At 39.0% G+C, this 17,456-nt stretch overlaps 1 protein-coding gene across 4 annotated transcripts in view; it reads left to right on the top strand.

Annotated features, from left to right (window-relative positions):
- The window catches only part of EML4 (EMAP like 4), a 163,853-nt gene extending 147,541 nt beyond the window's left edge, over positions 1-16,312 (top strand). For 3 of the 4 annotated variants that reach the window (XM_010382598.2, XM_030921003.1, XM_030921004.1), the window contains 4 exons: positions 8,992-9,079; positions 9,626-9,724; positions 12,665-12,795; positions 13,515-16,312. In XM_010382598.2, the coding sequence (XP_010380900.1) occupies positions 8,992-9,079; positions 9,626-9,724; positions 12,665-12,795; positions 13,515-13,985 (789 nt within the window). In that variant the 3' untranslated portion in view covers positions 13,986-16,312. Of the gene's footprint in view, positions 1-8,991; positions 9,080-9,516; positions 9,725-12,664; positions 12,796-13,514 lie in introns of those variants that run through there. The other variant, XM_030921005.1, reaches the window with a different exon arrangement.
- Positions 16,313-17,456: the final 1,144 nt, after the last annotated feature.

Genomic DNA, 17,456 nt, shown 5'->3' with positions numbered 1-17,456 from the left:
TTGAGGAAACAGACTTATTTGCCTTTTTGCATATTTTATACCATATATTAAAACCAGTACATTTGCAAACTAGTCTACAAGCAACTTCAGAGTTTAGAATTTGTCCAAAATATTTTGTTTGCCTTGACAATAATGAAGCATTATCCATTAATTTATTTAAATCTATCTTTTATCAACTTAATGTTTGTCATATGGAATAGTATACAACATGATTAAATGAGATATTCCACCACAAGAAATTTTCAGATCACTGAAGTTTACCCTACCAGCCCCCAATTTTTTTGTTGTTATTGTTTGTTTTGTTTTGTTTTGTTTTCTGTTTTTTGAATTTTGTTTTCACTTTTTGAGACAGGGTCTTACTCTGTCATCCAGGCTGGAGTGCAGTGCCTCAAACTCCTGGGCTGAAGCAATTCTCCTGCCTCACCCTCCTGAGTAGCTGGCACCATAGGTGCGTGCCACCTTTCCCGGCTCACTTTTTTTATTTTCATAGAGATGAGATCTCCCTATGTTATCCAGGCTGGTCTCAAACTCCTGGCCTCAAGCAGTCCTCCCACCTCAGCCTCCCAAAGTGATGAGATTAGGCATGAGCTACTGCGCCTGGCTGGCTTTTAATCTCAACCTTTTTTTTTTTTAAAGTCCATACCTTAATAAACAGTATATCAAATATGACTTAATCTTGTAGAATCAAGATTTTATAGGTAGCCCTGTAGCACTTAGCCCACTTTTCCGAGAAGATTAATGACTTGTCATTGGTGTTATCTTGACATAATGTCAGATCAAGGACTTGAACACAATTCTTACTAACTCTTAGTAAAGCAGACTTTCCAATGTACAGTAATGCCTCAGGTTTTTCATTACGTATCTTATTTTACTGTACAGCTGATCCAGAAGAGACAGCAATATGTGACATTAAATAATCAGAATGACCTTGGAAGTATTGAGAGATGGCAAGTTTATCAAATGCATGAGATTTGTCCTAATCCAGTTAGGCAGTTCTTTGAAGCGTTTGAAGAAAGTATTATTTTGAGATACCCATAGGAACTGTTAAAGTTTGCAGTACTGTTTGAGGTTGTAATGAAAGTTTCAGCTATTCTGTGTTCCTAATTATCTTCTGTTTTGTGCTTTGCTTCTAGCTGTCAGTTCTTGTTGCTTGTTTCCATCAGCTGGTCTTATAGTCAGTCCCCTGCTTTTATCTATTGTCTGCTGTTATATAGGACAGGCAAAACTGGGTCAACACTGTCTCTGCTGCTTACTAGTTTGTGACTTTAGGCAAGTTAACTTCTCAGAGTTTTAATTTTATTATCTTAAAACTGGAGTTTATGATAGTTCCTACTTTATAGCATTGTTGTAAAGATGAGGTCTTTTAAAAATGTAACAACTAGATCTACTCTCAGAGTTCCAAATACAAATGCTATTTTCTTTTCTAGTAATTTTCCTATTACTACTCAGCATTTAGGTGACTATTATAGCTGCAGAAGCACAGTAAGCTTAGAGCTTTAGGAAGTGTCACTAATAAACTATGTCTAAGTTACAAATGTCTCTAATAAAAATAATAAAGTAAATCTTATAACTTACAATCTAACAAATTATAAGTTACATGCATTTGGAGTTCCTCTTCACAGTAGCTTTTCGATATGTGGAAATGTCAGTTGAAAAGATGGCTGATACCCAAAGATGTGAAACAGCACTTCTTGGTAGAGGGCAGCTAGGTGATGCATGGGTCCCTTAATGAATGATGACATCATTATAGTCCAGGACCTTGCTCTCAACTTCATAAGCTAAGAAACAAGATCCATTTTAGAGATACGGACTTACATCAACCAAGTTTTCCAAAGCTAGTTTATAAAATGTCAATTTACAATACAAACTAGAACTGGTAAGGACACTAAATCCTAGTTTCCCCTGGCCAACCAAGTTATCTCTCTATAAGCAAGCAAGTCTCAGGAAAGCATCTTTTAATCAGAATGCTAGTTTAGGCCAGGCATGGTAGCGCATGCCTATAACCCAGCACTTTGGGAGACTGAAGGGGCAGATCACTTGAGCCCAGGAGTTCACATCCAGCCTGGGCAACAACATAATGAGACTCTGTCTTTACACATACATGTAAGCTGGGTGTGGTGGCATGCACTGTAGTCCCAGCTACTCAGAATGCTGAGATAGGAGGATCTCTAGAGCCGTGGAGGTCAAGGTTGCAGTGAGCCATGAAGATGCCACTGCACTCTAGCCTGGATGTGAGAGCCAGACCCTGACTCAAAAGAAAAAAAAAAGAATACTAGTGTATTCATAAAATATGCCAAGGGGACAGGACATGAGCATCCTCCAGCCAATGCAGTCCTTTCCTTTAGGGAAAGTACATGTGAAGCAAGAGTAGAATCAGAAAGTGAGCAAATGCAGTGCTTACATCCACAGTAGAGCAGGGATCACCACTGGACCCGATCTCAGTTCAGGTCTCACTACCCTAAACATAGGACACATTGTCTCTGTGACTCCTCTTTCATTGCTGACCACACTAGTGCCAACTCAGCGGAATAATACTTTCTTTGGATAGATTCCTACCTTTAATCAGCTTATACTCTAGGCTTGCCAAGCTTAGAGCCATTATGACTCTTCTTTGCCTCTTTCTGCTTTGATTTATTTTATGTTAATTCTAAAGTTAGACATTCGGAGGTTCCAAACTAGAGGACATCCACTGGAGTTTCCACAAACTCACAGAACTTTACTCTTCCAGTCACTGAAACTTATTTCCATTTTCTACTGTCTCCAAATACCTTTTACAATCTTTCTGAACTCGATGTGCTTAAAATTTTGGTATTTCAAAAAACTTCAGATAAACTGTAAATTTGGAGATTTATCCTGGATTCCTTCTTCTGTGTGTTCTTTTAAAATATTAAGTCTGATCACAAAAGGACTATACAATTTATAGTTAGAATCATTTTTCCCATTTATAAAGGATAGAAGAGACCGTTATCTAGTCACCACCTTAATTTGATGAATAAGAAAGTAAGGCAACTGTACCAAAAGCTCATTTATCACTTACCCTTTGTTTTGTATTCTAACCTCTGTGATCAAGCTAATCTTGATTAATCTGGTTACCTCACAGTATAAACATATGAGTATACTAGTCTCCGAGGATGATAAAGACTGAGTTGAAAATTTGATGTGTCTCATCAAACCTTAGGAACCCGGAAAACCTCAACATCATACAAGAAGAGCCTAGCCAAGAGCACTTTTGGCTTCATGTTTTTTCACATACCCTGTCACTTCCTTTTTCTCTCCCATTTCTAATGCTTGCATTTATTTACTTTTAATGTTACACAGTCTCTATCACTTCAAAAACAGTACAAAAATAGATGCAGTACAAGTAAACATTCTAACTCCTAATGAGTAAAAGATAAGCCTGACTTAAATGCTGTGCTTAGGCCAGGTGAGGTGACTCACACCTGTAATCCCAGCACTTTGGGAGGCCAAGGTGGCAGGATCACTGGAATCTAGGAGTTTGACACCAGCCTGGGCAACTAACTAAGACCCTATCTGTATTTAAAAAAAAAAAAAAAAAAAAAAAGCTGTGCTTAATGTGCTCCAGAATCATCTGACCTAGTTTTGAACCCTGGTACACCAATTCTTTGTTAAGTAACTTCAGAAAAGTTACTTAACCTATCTATGCCTCCTAACCATCTCACCTCCTAAGAGGACATCCTCATTAAGGTTGCTATGAGATTCATATGTGATGATGTATGCAAGGTACTTACTAAATATTAGGTATTATTATTATTAACAGCATTGTTTTCCATGATTAGATGAGCCTGGGTTGTATCTACGGGTATTTTTCAGCATTTAACAGTAATCTATTAAAATTCAAAAATAGTTGTACAATTATGAGCATTGTATATTTTCCTTGAAAGATTTTAAGTGTCTTGATTGACCTGAAGTTTCTATTCAGTTTTCAGTGGAATATTAAGGTTATTTTATTATGTACCTGCGTGTCAACATAATGGCTTTCTGCTTGACTCAAATTCCTGTGTACCTTTTAACACTGTTACTCGAATATCTTAACCCAGGAGATGTAGTATATTTAAGTTGCAATGATATCCTAAAAAGCATTACAAAATCTGTTTGAGTAGGCAAGAAGTGCTGGTAAAAGTTAAGTTTGCTTTTTGCCAGGTTTTTGTTAATTGGAAATACACATCAAAAAGAGGGAAAAAAAAGAGTAATAAACCCTGAAATTAATGCAGGATTTCATAAGGTAATAGAATTCGGTATCACTGTGAAAGTTAAGAATTATGTGGAGTAACCAGGCCGGGCGCCATGGCTCATGCCTGTAATCGCAGCACTTTGGGAGGCTGAGGCGGGTGGATCATGAGGACAGGAGATTGAGACCATCCTGGCTAACATGGTGAAACCCCGTCTCTACTAAAAATACAAAAAATTAGCTGGGCATGGTGGTGGGTGCCTGTAGTCCCAGCTACTCGGGAGGCTGAGGCAAGAGAATGGTGTGAACCCGTAAGGTGGAGCTTGCAGTGAGCTGAGATCGCACCACTGCACTCCAGCCTGGGTGACAGAGCGAGACTCCATCTCAAAAAAAAAAAAAAAAAGTGTAGTTTTTCACTTGAACACATTAGAAATAAATGGTCTCATTTAAAAGAAGCCATCAAGAACTGGGATCCTTTCTTTCTACATCATTTATTAGTATGTTGCCATTGCTTCCATCCTCAACATCATAACATGCTGCTGGAAATCCAGCCATCACATCCTACTTCCAAGCAGAAGGGATTAGAGCAAGGGACAAAAAAAGGGCACTCCTTCCACTAAGTCAATTCTCAGAGTTTTCCTGGAAGCCCCACACAATGACTTCTGCCACCCCTAACTTCAGAGGAGCTGGGAAATAACAGTGTTCTAGCTGGGCACTCAACAGAAGAGGGATAATGTGGATTGGAGAGGCAACTAGCAGACTACACTCCACTCACTAGGTGAAGAGCACTTTTCCTCACATCAGCAAAAGCATATCAGAAACGTAGGGAAAAAATGCATTCACAATAGCAACAAAAACTAGATGCTTTGAGAATAAACACAGCAACAAAAGCACAGGAAGCTGTGTGAAACATTGCTGAAAGACATAACTATGATCTGAAAGAATTAGACATAGCATGTTTCTAAATAAAAAACCTCAAAGATATGTTTTCTATAAACTAGTCTCTAAATTTGATATGATCTTTAGATTTTCACCATATTTATGGGATTAATAAAATAGTTCTAGTTCATGTGAAATTTTCCACATATCACAGAGCTATCATGGTTGGGAATAAGCAGATAGACTGATGAAACAGAAAAGCATCCAGAAACAGATTTATGTTTTTGTGGAAGTGTACTAAGTAATAAAAGGGGTGTTTCAAATTAGTAGAGAAAGAACAGACTTCTCTACCTGTATTTTCCAATATGGCAATTACTAGCCACAACTTTCTGTTCATACCATTAAATGCAATTCAGTTCCCTGAGAGTGCAGCAACATTTCAGTTACTTAGAAACCACAGGGGACTAGTTGCTACTGCATTGGACTGCACTGATACAGATATTTTTTGTCACTGCAGAAATTTCGACTCAACAGCGTAGCTCTAGATGGACAAAAGTTAGGTCCTAAATCGAGACCTTGGTTGCTTAGTTGGTTGGTTGTTTTTTAACTCCCCAGGTAATCTTAAACCAGTTGCAAACCACTGATGCAGGTGATAATCATCATGCAGTTGACAAAGATTTAACTCACATATTTCTGAATTTTTTCTTCATAGCCATATTCTTTCACTTTGTCACTGGGGATTATTTTTGTGGTAACGCCATATGGCCACTTAATGACAATAATGAAAGGGCCAGCTTAGACTACTTGTTTGTCTTCAAGGAGATATACTACAATTTGCACTTGTGTTTGTGCCCATGGAGTAAAGTTTGAGGCTGTTTTTCTAAGCTGTGCATATACTTTGCATTAGCCTGTGAGTTGGGTAGAGGAAGGACACTGAGGTGATTTGTGGGGAGAGTAACATAGACCCCAACAGCTGCATTTCATCTTTTCTTTGCTTATTTATTGGAATCGATGCCAGGCAGAAAATACTTTCTTTTCTAAATATGAGTTAATAACTTTCCTAAGATCTTTTCTAAATTTGGGGACTTCTACTCAAGACTCCTTTTGAGAATACTTTTATGTTGATTTACCATCTGAAAATAATCTGTGTCCAACACAGATGTTTTTTGCATGAATATTATGTATATATACAATGCTTTTGACGCTCTTCTAATTAATGGTATTGAAAGCTTTGCACAAAGATGCAGATAGTATTTTTAAATACTGTTACATTAGGGTGAAATTCTCAGAGGCCTGTACTTTGCCATGACCAGTCTTGTTAAATCTTCATCCATGTAGCAAGTTCTAATTTTAGAAGCATGGCTTCCCCAGACGCCAGAGCCAGCCATCAGGCTCATCAGGCTCATGTGCACTGTGAAAACGATGTATGAACCCTGCCATACTCAGAAAATAGCAAACATCCATGTGCATCTTGCTGTCTATGAAAACTGATTTCTTAAGTTAGTAGGTCCCCTGTATGCCTAGCAAGTGATTCCCAACCAGTTTTCCAATATACTGCTTAATTTCTAGTGATTTCAGAAAGCTTCACTTCTCAGATTCATATAATTTAAATTTGTTTAAATATGTTTATTTCCCATACAGCACTATGGTGGAGATTATGGCTCCAGAAAGGTTTGGGGACACATTGGTAGACTTCAGAAGGGTACTAAAAGAATTAGAGTCATTGCTCTAATGTAAATCATTAAAAAGTATCCCTGGCCGGGCGCGGTGGCTCAAGCCTGTAATCCCAGCACTTTGGGAGGCCGAGACGGGCGGATCACAAGGTCAGGAGATCGAGACCATCCTGGCTAACACAGTGAAACCCCGTCTCTACTAAAAATACAAAAACTAGCCGGGCGAGGTGGCGGGCTCCTGTAGTCCCAGCTACTCGGGAGGCTGAGGCAGGAGAATGGCGTAAACCCGAGAGGCGGAGCTTGCAGTGAGCTGAGATCCGGCCACTGCACTCCAGTCTGGGCGACAGAGCGAGACTCCGCCTCAAAAAAAAAAAAAAACAAAAAAACAAAACAAAACAAAAAAAAACTATCCCTAAGGTACATTGAATTTGTTAACTTAAAAAATAAAATCTTGGCCGGGTGCAGTGGTTCACTATAATCCCAGCACTTTGGGAGGCTGGGGCAAGTGGATAACTTCAGGTCAGGAATTCAAGACCAGCCTGGCTAATGTGTTGAAACCCCGTCTATACCAAAAAAATACAAAAATTAGCCAGGTGTGGTGGTGCGCGCCTATAGTCCCACCTACTTGGGAGGCTGAGGTGGGAGGATCACTTGAACCCAGGAGGCGGAGGTTGCAGTGAGCCAAGATTATGCCACTGCACTCCATCTAGCCTGAGTGAACAAGTGAGACCCTGTCTCAATTAAAAAAGAAAAAATCTTAGAGGAAAAAAAGAATAGGTGAAAAAAAAATAAAATAAGGCTTGGTGCCATGGCTCACACCTGTAATCCCAGCATTTTGGGAGGCTGAGGTGGGCAGATTACTTGAGGCCAGGAGTTTGAGACCAACCTGGCCAACAGAGTGAAACCCTGTCTCTACTAAAAATAGAAAAAACTAGCTGGGATGGTGGTGCACACCTGTAATTCCAGCTACTCAGGAGGCTGAGGCATGAGAATCGTTTGAACCCAGGAGGTGGAGGTTGCAGTGAGCTGAGCTTGCGCCACTGCTCTCCAGACTGGGTGACAGATTGAGACTCTATCTCAAAATAAAAAGAAAATCATGTGACCAGAAAGCTAGTAATTGAATGGCTACAGTGGCTCATGCCAGTAGTCCCAGCACTTTGGGAGGCTGAGGCTGGAGGATCACTTGAGCCCAGGAGTTCGAGACCAGCCTCAGCGATGTGGTGAAACCCTGTCTCTGCAGAAAATACAAAAATTAGCCGGGAGTGATGGCATGTGCCTGTAGTCCCAGCTATCCAGGAGGCTGAGAAGTGGAAGGATCACTTGAGGCCAGGGAGGTCAAGACTGCAGTGAGCCGTGATAGCGCCATTGTACTCCAGCCTTGGCAACAGAGTGAGACCCTGTCTCAAAAAAATAAAGTTAGTAATTGAAAAAGCACAGTAGAAATTAAATGTGTTTCACCACAGACTGTAGGAGGTAAAAGTAAATTCAGGTCTCTGTCAGCTTTGGTGAACCATAAGATCTGGTAATTTATCTGAAATAGTTTATTGGAAATACATAAGTGCTCATATGTGAAGCCAACAAAAATTAGTGTTTCGTAGTTTTTTTGTTTTAACTCCCACAGTGTTAAAACCTAAGCAGAAAAAGATCATTGTTTCCTGCTTAAGGAATGTTCTAAGGAATCAGGTGATTATATTGAGTCCTACTGTTCTGATGGAGTACAGTGTTGAGTGAATTTTCCCCCAAAACATTCTTTGGAGACGGTTTTTCTAGGATACCTCCATAGACCATATATGGGTGCTGTATTCCTCAGCTTCTGAGTTGTACCATGGAGAGTTAAGAAGTAGCCCAGGTAAACTGTATTCCTTATGCACAACTTATAACCAACACTTCATTCTCAAAAATGGAGTCACTCTCATGAGGACACCACTGACATGAAATAAGGCCAGAGGGTATGATACGTGTTGCAGTGTCCTGTAAGATCCAAGTTTAAGAGACTGTCTTTCTTGGAAGTGTCTGATACAGGTAGTAGGTACTAGTTTCTGGTATCTAGATAGGCCAGAAAGTTTCTCCCAAGTATCAAGTGCAAAGGATCTGCTGTGAGTCTGCTCAGTTCTAGAAGGTGTAACACTGCTTCCTCTCCTTTAGAAATTCCAACAAATGTGTATTCAGAAAACAGTATTGGCTAGCTGTTAAACTGTTTATCATTCAGAACTCTAAATGCTTTCTAACAATGTATCTATTATTTTCTAGGGACATTCCAGCTACATCACACACCTTGACTGGTCCCCAGACAACAAGTATATAATGTCTAACTCGGGAGACTATGAAATATTGTACTGTAAGTATGAATGATCAGATATATATGGGCTGAGACATGTCTGACAGGGGTGCTAATGAACAGGCTGCATGGAATCGGAATTATGCGGAGAATGCTTGCCAGACTCTTTAACCTGACAAAGCATATGTTACACTGAGCTAAAGTAATGAGAATCTCAAATGTGGTTCACTTCTCCAAGAGTAATGAATTAATGTAATAGTGTAGAACGGAAGGCACGTGTAGTAATAAGAAGTTACTCTGTCAAACTGATGCTGCTCTGAATGGTTTTTCATTTACTACTTCTCCTGGAGGCAGAGAGGAATATAATGGATAGGCATTTATGCCTTTTAGAGAGAGGAAAAAAAAAAACTTCCCATGGGAAACAGTTTGTGGTTTTATAAACCCTGTTAAAGTGAACACTTTCTTTTCCTTTTTAAATGTGTCTTAATGTTTTTCAGTGTATGGATTATAAATACAAGTAAACGTGGCTAGTTTGAATCAAGATGCACTTTCAAATACATTTGTACACAAGCATTATGATTATACTTCCTGTTTCTGAATTTAAAGGGGACATTCCAAATGGCTGCAAACTAATCAGGAATCGATCGGATTGTAAGGACATTGATTGGACGACATATACCTGTGTGCTAGGATTTCAAGTCTTTGGTAAGGACATGACACCTGATGTAAAGAAGTGGCTTGTGGGTTTTTCATATATAATATTTACTTGCTAAAATTTATAAATGAAAAACAGTCTGTGTGTTCTTTAGCTTTATCACTATTAATGTCAGCCTCAGAGAAATAAAATGTATTAGAATTGAACAAACATGGCATTTGTATTTTGCAGAATCCAGCACTTTTGGTCCTCAATATGAAAGACAAGGAATTCACATTAGTGCAGATTACCTTCCCGTTTTTCTTTAAGTGAAAATTGAAGTTATTAAATTTGGAAAGGCATTTTTAAGTAGCTTGAGATACATACCATACAGTTCACCTATTTAGAGTATAAAATTCAGGCTGGGTGTGGTGGCTCACACCTGTAATCCCAGCACTTTGGGAGGCCGAGGTGGGCAAATCACCTGAGTTCAGGAGTTCGAAACCAGCCTGGCCAACATGGTGAAACCCTGTCTCTGCTAAAAATACAAAAATTAGCTGGGCGTGGTGGCGTGCACCTGTAATCCCAGCTATATGGGAGGCTGAGGCAGGAGAATCGCTTCAACCTGGGAGGCAGAGGTTGCAGTGAGCTGAGACTGTGCCACTGCACTCCAGCCAGGGCAACAGATTGAGACTCCATCTCATAAATAAAGTGTAAAATTCAGTGGTTTTTGTATACTTAGTTGTGTGACCATCAAGCTCTAATTTTATGACATTTTCATTATCCCACAAAGAAACCCTGTACCCATTAACAGTTACCCCATCTCTCTTATCCTCTACCCCACCCCCCAGCAACTACTAATCTGTTTTATTGATTTGCCTATTCTGTATAGTTTGTATAAGGGGAATCATACAGTATGTGATGCATTGAGACTAGCTTCTGTGATTTAGCATAATATTTTCAAGGTTTATCCATGTTACAGCATGCATCAGTACTTTACTCTTTTTTATGGCTAAATAATATCCCATTCTATGGATAGACTACATTTTCTTAATTCATTCATCTGTTGATGGACCTTGAGTTGTTCCTACTTTTTGGCTATTATGAATACCACTGCCATGAACAGTCAGTGCAGGTTTTTGTGTAGACATGTTTTCATTTCTCTTGGGTATTTACCTAGGAGTAGAATTGCTCAGTCAAATGGTAACTGTATGTTTACTCTTCTGATCAACTGCCAGACTGTTTTCCACAGTGACTACATTTACATTTCCACCAGCAGTGTATGAGGGTTCCAGTTTCTTCATGTCCTTGTCAGTGTATATTATTATTATTTTGCATGTGGATGTCTACTTGCCTTACACCACTTGTTGAAATACAAAGACATTTTTAGTAGAATTATATAAAGATAACTATGTGGGACTTCTTCCTAATCTGACGTTTTGTAAATTTCTGGAAATCTGACCTCTATGACTGTTTTCTAAGCCTTCCTTAGTATTTAGGTATCCTTCTGAAAGGGTGAGAAGATAGATGGAAAAATTAAAATAATAAAGCATTATTTACAAAGAATTAAAAAGAAGTGTTATGCTCAGGTTATTAAAACACTGGATATGGATGTGGCACCAATACCTAAAGCAATGCACAAAAATCAGTATTTTCTCTAACAATATATCTCTGCCTTCTGAGAATTGAGTTCTCCAGCCTGATCATAGATCTGAACATTTCTTTATGCTATGTGCATTAGAAAAATAATCCATTATAGGTGATTGTTCAAAACACAAGTGCTGGCCGGGCGCGGTGGCTCAAGCCTGTAATCCCAGCACTTTGGGAGGCCAAGACGGGTGGATCACGAGGTCAGGAGATCGAGACCATCCTGGCTAACCCGGTGAAACCCCGTCTCTACTAAAAAATAAAAAAAATTAGCCGGGCGAGGTGGCGGGCACCTGTAGTCCCAGCTACTCGGAGGCTGAGGCAGGAGAATGGCGTAAACCCGGGAGGCGGAGCTTGCTGTGAGCTGAGATCCGGCCACTGCACTCCAGCCTGGGCGACAGAGCGAGACTCCGTCTCAAAAAAAAAAAAACAAAAACCACAAGTGCTGTCAAGTTAGAGAAGCCTAATAGGCCAGGAAGAAATTAAACACAAAATAATTCTGTCCATAAACAATTTCATTATTCTAGGTGAAAATGAAGCAGTGACCCATAGCTGATAGCTTCTGTGGTTATTTAATGAAGACTTTATTAAATTAAGAGAGACCAATTTTAAAGTATTTTGACTTGTTTTTAGCAAATTTACCAAAAACGTATTTGTTCTCTGGAGTAGCATTCAACCACAAGTGGCCAACATCTCAACCCTTAAATGTTCCATAGTTTTAATCTAGCCTAACAAACAGAGGTCTGTGAAAATTATGTTCAACGTGATCATTAGTGCTGCATAATGATTCAGAATAATTAAATTTGGTGTGTCTTATTTTGGGACATAATCTTTCCAGGAAAATTCTATGGGATAGCATGCTAAACTATCCCATAGAATTTATAGTGGATGGCCTATGCTTTCTATAAGAAATAGTCTCTCTGAGGTTTTCTTTGAGGTGCCTCCCTGAAAGAAAACCTAGACTACACTTTGAAGACTTGGTGTTACGGCTTTGTTTTTGAACCTTGTCTATACAAGTAACTGATTCCCTCCATCCAGAAACTTTAAAAAGGAAGAGCTTATTGCTGAGGTGTAAGTCAAGCTGAAAGTAAAATAAATTATTAGCACCACCTGCTGGTTACTATTGAGTACCACTGAGTTTTCCATTTTAGGGCTATTTTGATTTTTTATTAGTTAGATTTTGGACAGGACTTCATTTGAATGAAGAACAGTGTGAGCCACTGAGAAATCTGTAAAGGAAATGTTAACAGCTAAGAGTTTGAACATAGATAAAAGCTAAACAGATTCTAAAAATAAACATATGTAACATCACAGTTATACTTCTTCGGCTAATTTTTCTGCATCCCTGTGTTTCCGTATCAAAGGTGTCTGGCCAGAAGGATCTGATGGGACAGATATCAATGCACTGGTGCGATCCCACAATAGAAAGGTGATAGCTGTTGCCGATGACTTTTGTAAAGTCCATCTGTTTCAGTATCCCTGCTCCAAAGCAAAGGTAAACTCACTCTAATAAAAACTAATGTTATAAGGCCTTCTGTCCAGGGATGATTCTCCATCAATGGCAAGAAAGTATTTGTAGGTTACCGATTCCTCTCCATGCTACTCCAGCACACAGAGGGAGATAAGAGCCATCGGTGAGCATCCAGCCAGGCGGTGCTTGTCTTCTCCCCTTTCCTAAGGCTAAGGAGAAGCAAGCTGTAGAAATGACGACTGATGATGGGTTATTCCTGTTTATTTATTGTCCGGTTGCTTTTTATTTTGATTTGTTGGCAATTTAAAACCTCTCTAAATATTTTAAAATATTTTATTTGTTGGACACATATTCAACATTATAAAACTAATGGAACTGTTTCCCAAATCTCCTGTAATCCTGCCAACATAGTAAGTGTTCCCCTAACCATTTCAGAAGAATAATTACTAAGCTCTGGCAAGTATATTACCAACATCTAGAAGAGACAGGCTTTTAGCTATTTTTTTTTTAAACATATAGTATGAAAATACAGAGATGTCAAATTCTTCTGTTTTGTTTCTATGTAAAGTGGTAATAAAAGGAAATAACGGCTAGTCTTACTCCTGAGATTCGATGACTTCTGGCTTTAAATTGGATTGCCCATTTCACAAGCTGAGTTTACCCCCCTTATGTATCACCTCCGTTTCTGAAACAGGCTTGTCAAGAACGAGTTGAATTTTCCTGTCTTGATTTATTTCATATAGGCTCCCAGCCACAAGTACAGTGCCCACAGCAGCCATGTCACCAACGTCAGTTTTACACACAATGACAGTCACCTGATATCAACTGGTGGAAAAGACATGAGCATCATTCAGTGGAAACTTGTGGAAAAGTTATCTTTGCCTCAGAATGAGGCTGTAGCGGATACTACTCTAACCAAAGCCCCCATCTCTTCCACTGAAAGTGTCATCCAATCTGATACTCCCACACCGCCTCCTTCTCAGTCCTTAAATGAGACAGCTGAAGAGGAAAGTAGAATAAGCAGTTCTCCCACACTTCTGGAGAACAGCCTGGAACAAACTGTGGAGCCAAGCGAAGACCACAGCGAGGAGGAGAGTGAAGGGGGCAGCGGAGACCTTGGTGAGCCTCCTTATGAAGAGCCATCCAATGAGATAAGCAAGCAGGGCGAAGCCACCCTTCCAGAGGACCAGCAAGACCCTTTGCCCTCGTCCTAACACCCTGGCTTCAGTGCTACTCTTTTCCTTCAGCTGCATGTGATTTTGTGATAAAGTTCAGATAACAGGATGGGCAGTGATAGAGAATCACTGTTGATTGAGATTTTGGTTTCCATGTAATTTGTTTTCTTCAGTAGTCTTATTTTCAGTCTCTCAAATGCAGCCAACTTAAAGGTTTAGTTTGGTGTTTACTGAAAATTAACCAAACTTAATACTAGGAGAAGACTGAAACATTAATGATGTCTCACAAATTACTGTATACGTAAGTGGTGTGATGTAAATACTGGAAACAAAAACAGCAGTTGCATTGATTTTGAAAACAAACCCCCTTGTTATCTGAACATGTTTTCTTCAGGAACAACCAGAGGCATCACAAACACTGTTACTCATCTACTGGCTCAGACTGTACTACTTTTTTTCACCCTGAAAAAGAAACCAGAAAAAAAAAGTACTCTTACTGAGATACCCTCTCACCCCAAATGTGTAATGGAAATTTTTTAATTAAGAAAAACTTCAGTTTTGCCAAGTGCAATGGTGTTGCCTTCTTAAAAAAAATGCCGTTTCCTTACACTACCAGTGGATGTCCAGACATGCTTAGTCTACTAGAGAGGTGCTGCCTTTCCTCAGTCATAATGAGGAACGGTCCCTTAATTTCTTGTGTGCAAATCTGTTTTATCCTAGAACTAAGAGAGCATTGGTTTGTTAAAGAGCTTTCAATGTATATTAAAACCTTCAATACTCAGAAATGATGGATTCCTCCAAGGAGTCCTTTACTAGCCTAAACATTCTCAAATGTTTGAGATTCAAGTGAATGGAAGGAAAACCACATGCCTTTAAAACTAAACTGTAATAATTACCTGGCTAATTTCAGCTAAGCCTTCATCATAATTTGTTCCCTCAATAACAGGAGAAATATAAATACAATAAGTTTAGATTATTGGTGCTTGAAATTTATTGGTTTTGTTGTAATTTTTATACAAATTATATGAGGGATAAGATATTCAGCAAATTGCAAATTCTTTTTTTACAGAAATGTGGGTAATAGTCATAGCAATTTTTTTTACCAACAGCATACTTAACAGATTTGCTCTGTAGCAATTTTTTTTCTGGTGGAGTTGCCATAAGTCTTGTAAGTCTAACTGTGGCTATCCTACTATTTTGGGCAATGCATGTATTATGCATTGGAAAGGTTTTTTTTTTTTTAAGTTCTGTTGGCTAGCTATGGTTTTCAGTACATGTTTCCTATTGTAAGAGTAATTGCTGACAAACGTATTTCCTATATATTTGTTGATACTTTGATTATAAAAAAGTGTTTTGATTTTTTAACTTGCTGCATTGTTTTGATACTTTTTATTTTTTTGGTCAAATCATGTTTAGAAACTTTGGATGAGTTAAGAAGTCTTAAGTATGCAGGCGTTTACGTGATTGTGCCATTCCAAAGTGCATCAGAACTGTCATTCCCTTCTAATATCTTCTCAGGAGTAATACAAATCAGGTATTTCATCATCATTTGGTAATATGAAAACTCCAGTGAACTCCCAAGGACATTTACATTTATATTCACATGCTGTATGGAAGGCTGTGGGTGTGTGTGAAGGGGCGAGTGGAGACACTGTGTGTATCTCTAGATAAGAAGATATGCACCACGTTGAAAATACTCAGTGTAGATCTCTATGTGTATAGGTATCTGTATATCTTTCCTTTTGTTTACAACTGTTAAAAAACCTCAAAATAGTTCTCTTCAAGAGAAGAGAGATTCCAAGCAACCCATCTTTTTTCAGTATGTTCTGTACATAGTTATCAGAGCACGCCAGTAAGTATCAGGCATATATATCTGCCTATTAGCAGCGATGATTACACCATCAGATCAGCATGTGCTATACTCCCTGCAAGAAATATACTGACATGAACAGGCAGTTCTTGGAGAAGAAAGAGCATTTCTTTAGGTACCTGGGGAATACAGCTCTCAGTGATCCGCAGGGAGTTTCTTTGAGAACATCAGTCACCTTTGGGGTTGCCGTGTACAATGAGATTTATAATCATGATACTCTTCGGTGGTAGTTTCAAAAGACACTACTAATACGCAGGAAGCGTTCCAGCTCTTTAATGCTGGCAACTACTGTTTAATGGTCAGTTAAATCTGTGATAATGGTTGGAAGTGGGTGGGGTTATGAAATTGTAGATGTTTTTAGAAAAACTTGTGAATGAAAATGAATCCAAGTGTTTCATGTGAAGAAGTTGAGCCATTGCTATCATGCATTCCTGTCTCATGGCAGAAGATTTTGAAGATTAAAAAATAAAATAATCAAAATGTTTCCTCTTTCTAAGTGCGTCTTAACTCTTTCTTCATTTATACTGCTAGTTTCCATGACTATCCAGTTATCAGAAGGCAGGACAATTCAGAAGACAACATTTATCAGTGGGCTACTGCTGCTGCTGTGGATGAAATCATTCTGGTAGTAACAAACTCCCATCTCATAATGTTAGAGGAAATTACTTCTGATTCATGTTCCTATTGAATATGGGGATAGCTTTGTTTTCATTTATTTCATGTCAACACTTTCTCTCATGTTTAATATTGGATAATCCTGATGATCTTGGTTACCCGTCCAATGAGGCTGCCTCGCAGTGTTAGCCTTTGTGAAGTACTTGACCTCAGTAGGCCACGGCATTCTCTGCTTTCTCCCATCTCTCCCATATTGCTTAGTAACGCAGATCTTCTGTATACCACAGTCACAAATTGGCCACTACAAATTTTCCTTTATGAAGAATAGGTTGATAGTATTCCAAACATTCCCCAGTTTTACAATCAATCATAGACATGATGAGGTTTTCATTATTGCCTTACTCGCCCCTGGTTGACTGAATATTCACAGCCACTTACATATACTAACCCACGAGAGGCTATCCTGGGGTAGGAGTTCCATTTTCACTGATTCTGAGACAGAATGGCTAGTGGGCACCAAAACAAACCCACTCAACAATGTGATTTTTCTTTAAAAGTAAGAAAATCCAAAACTTATTTATGGAGAAATGATGAATTAGATTTTGGGCACAGTGAGGTATTGTATCAGTGTAACTTCTAGAAGCTTAAAGCTGGAAATAAAGGACAAGTACATGTTTTTAGGACCAAGAAGGCTGAAGAGCAGATGGGCAGGATATGGACCAAGAAGAGCTGCTCCTGGAGGAGCACCTACTGTGGACCCAACATCCCCCAACACCCAGGTGCTCAGGGATACAGGGAAGGTGACTATAGATGAGGAAATGAGTTTGGGAGGTTTAGTAACCAGCCCATGTTCGATTACATCATAGCCATGCTGAGACTTTGTGTTCTAGAACTTCAAAATCTATACTTCCTCCACCACAGTAGGAGAAAGACATTCATTAGACACAGAAGGAAAGGACCAAGGTAGATTCATAGACTTTGGAAAGGAGATAAGGGAAACAGAAGAGAGTCTGTGTCAGTCTCGG

The sequence above is a fragment of the Rhinopithecus roxellana genome, chromosome 17, assembly GCF_007565055.1.
Source record: "Rhinopithecus roxellana isolate Shanxi Qingling chromosome 17, ASM756505v1, whole genome shotgun sequence".
NCBI lineage: Eukaryota > Metazoa > Chordata > Mammalia > Primates > Cercopithecidae > Rhinopithecus > Rhinopithecus roxellana.
Note: the sequence above shows the minus strand (reverse complement) of the source record. Positions and strands in the feature narration are given on the sequence as shown.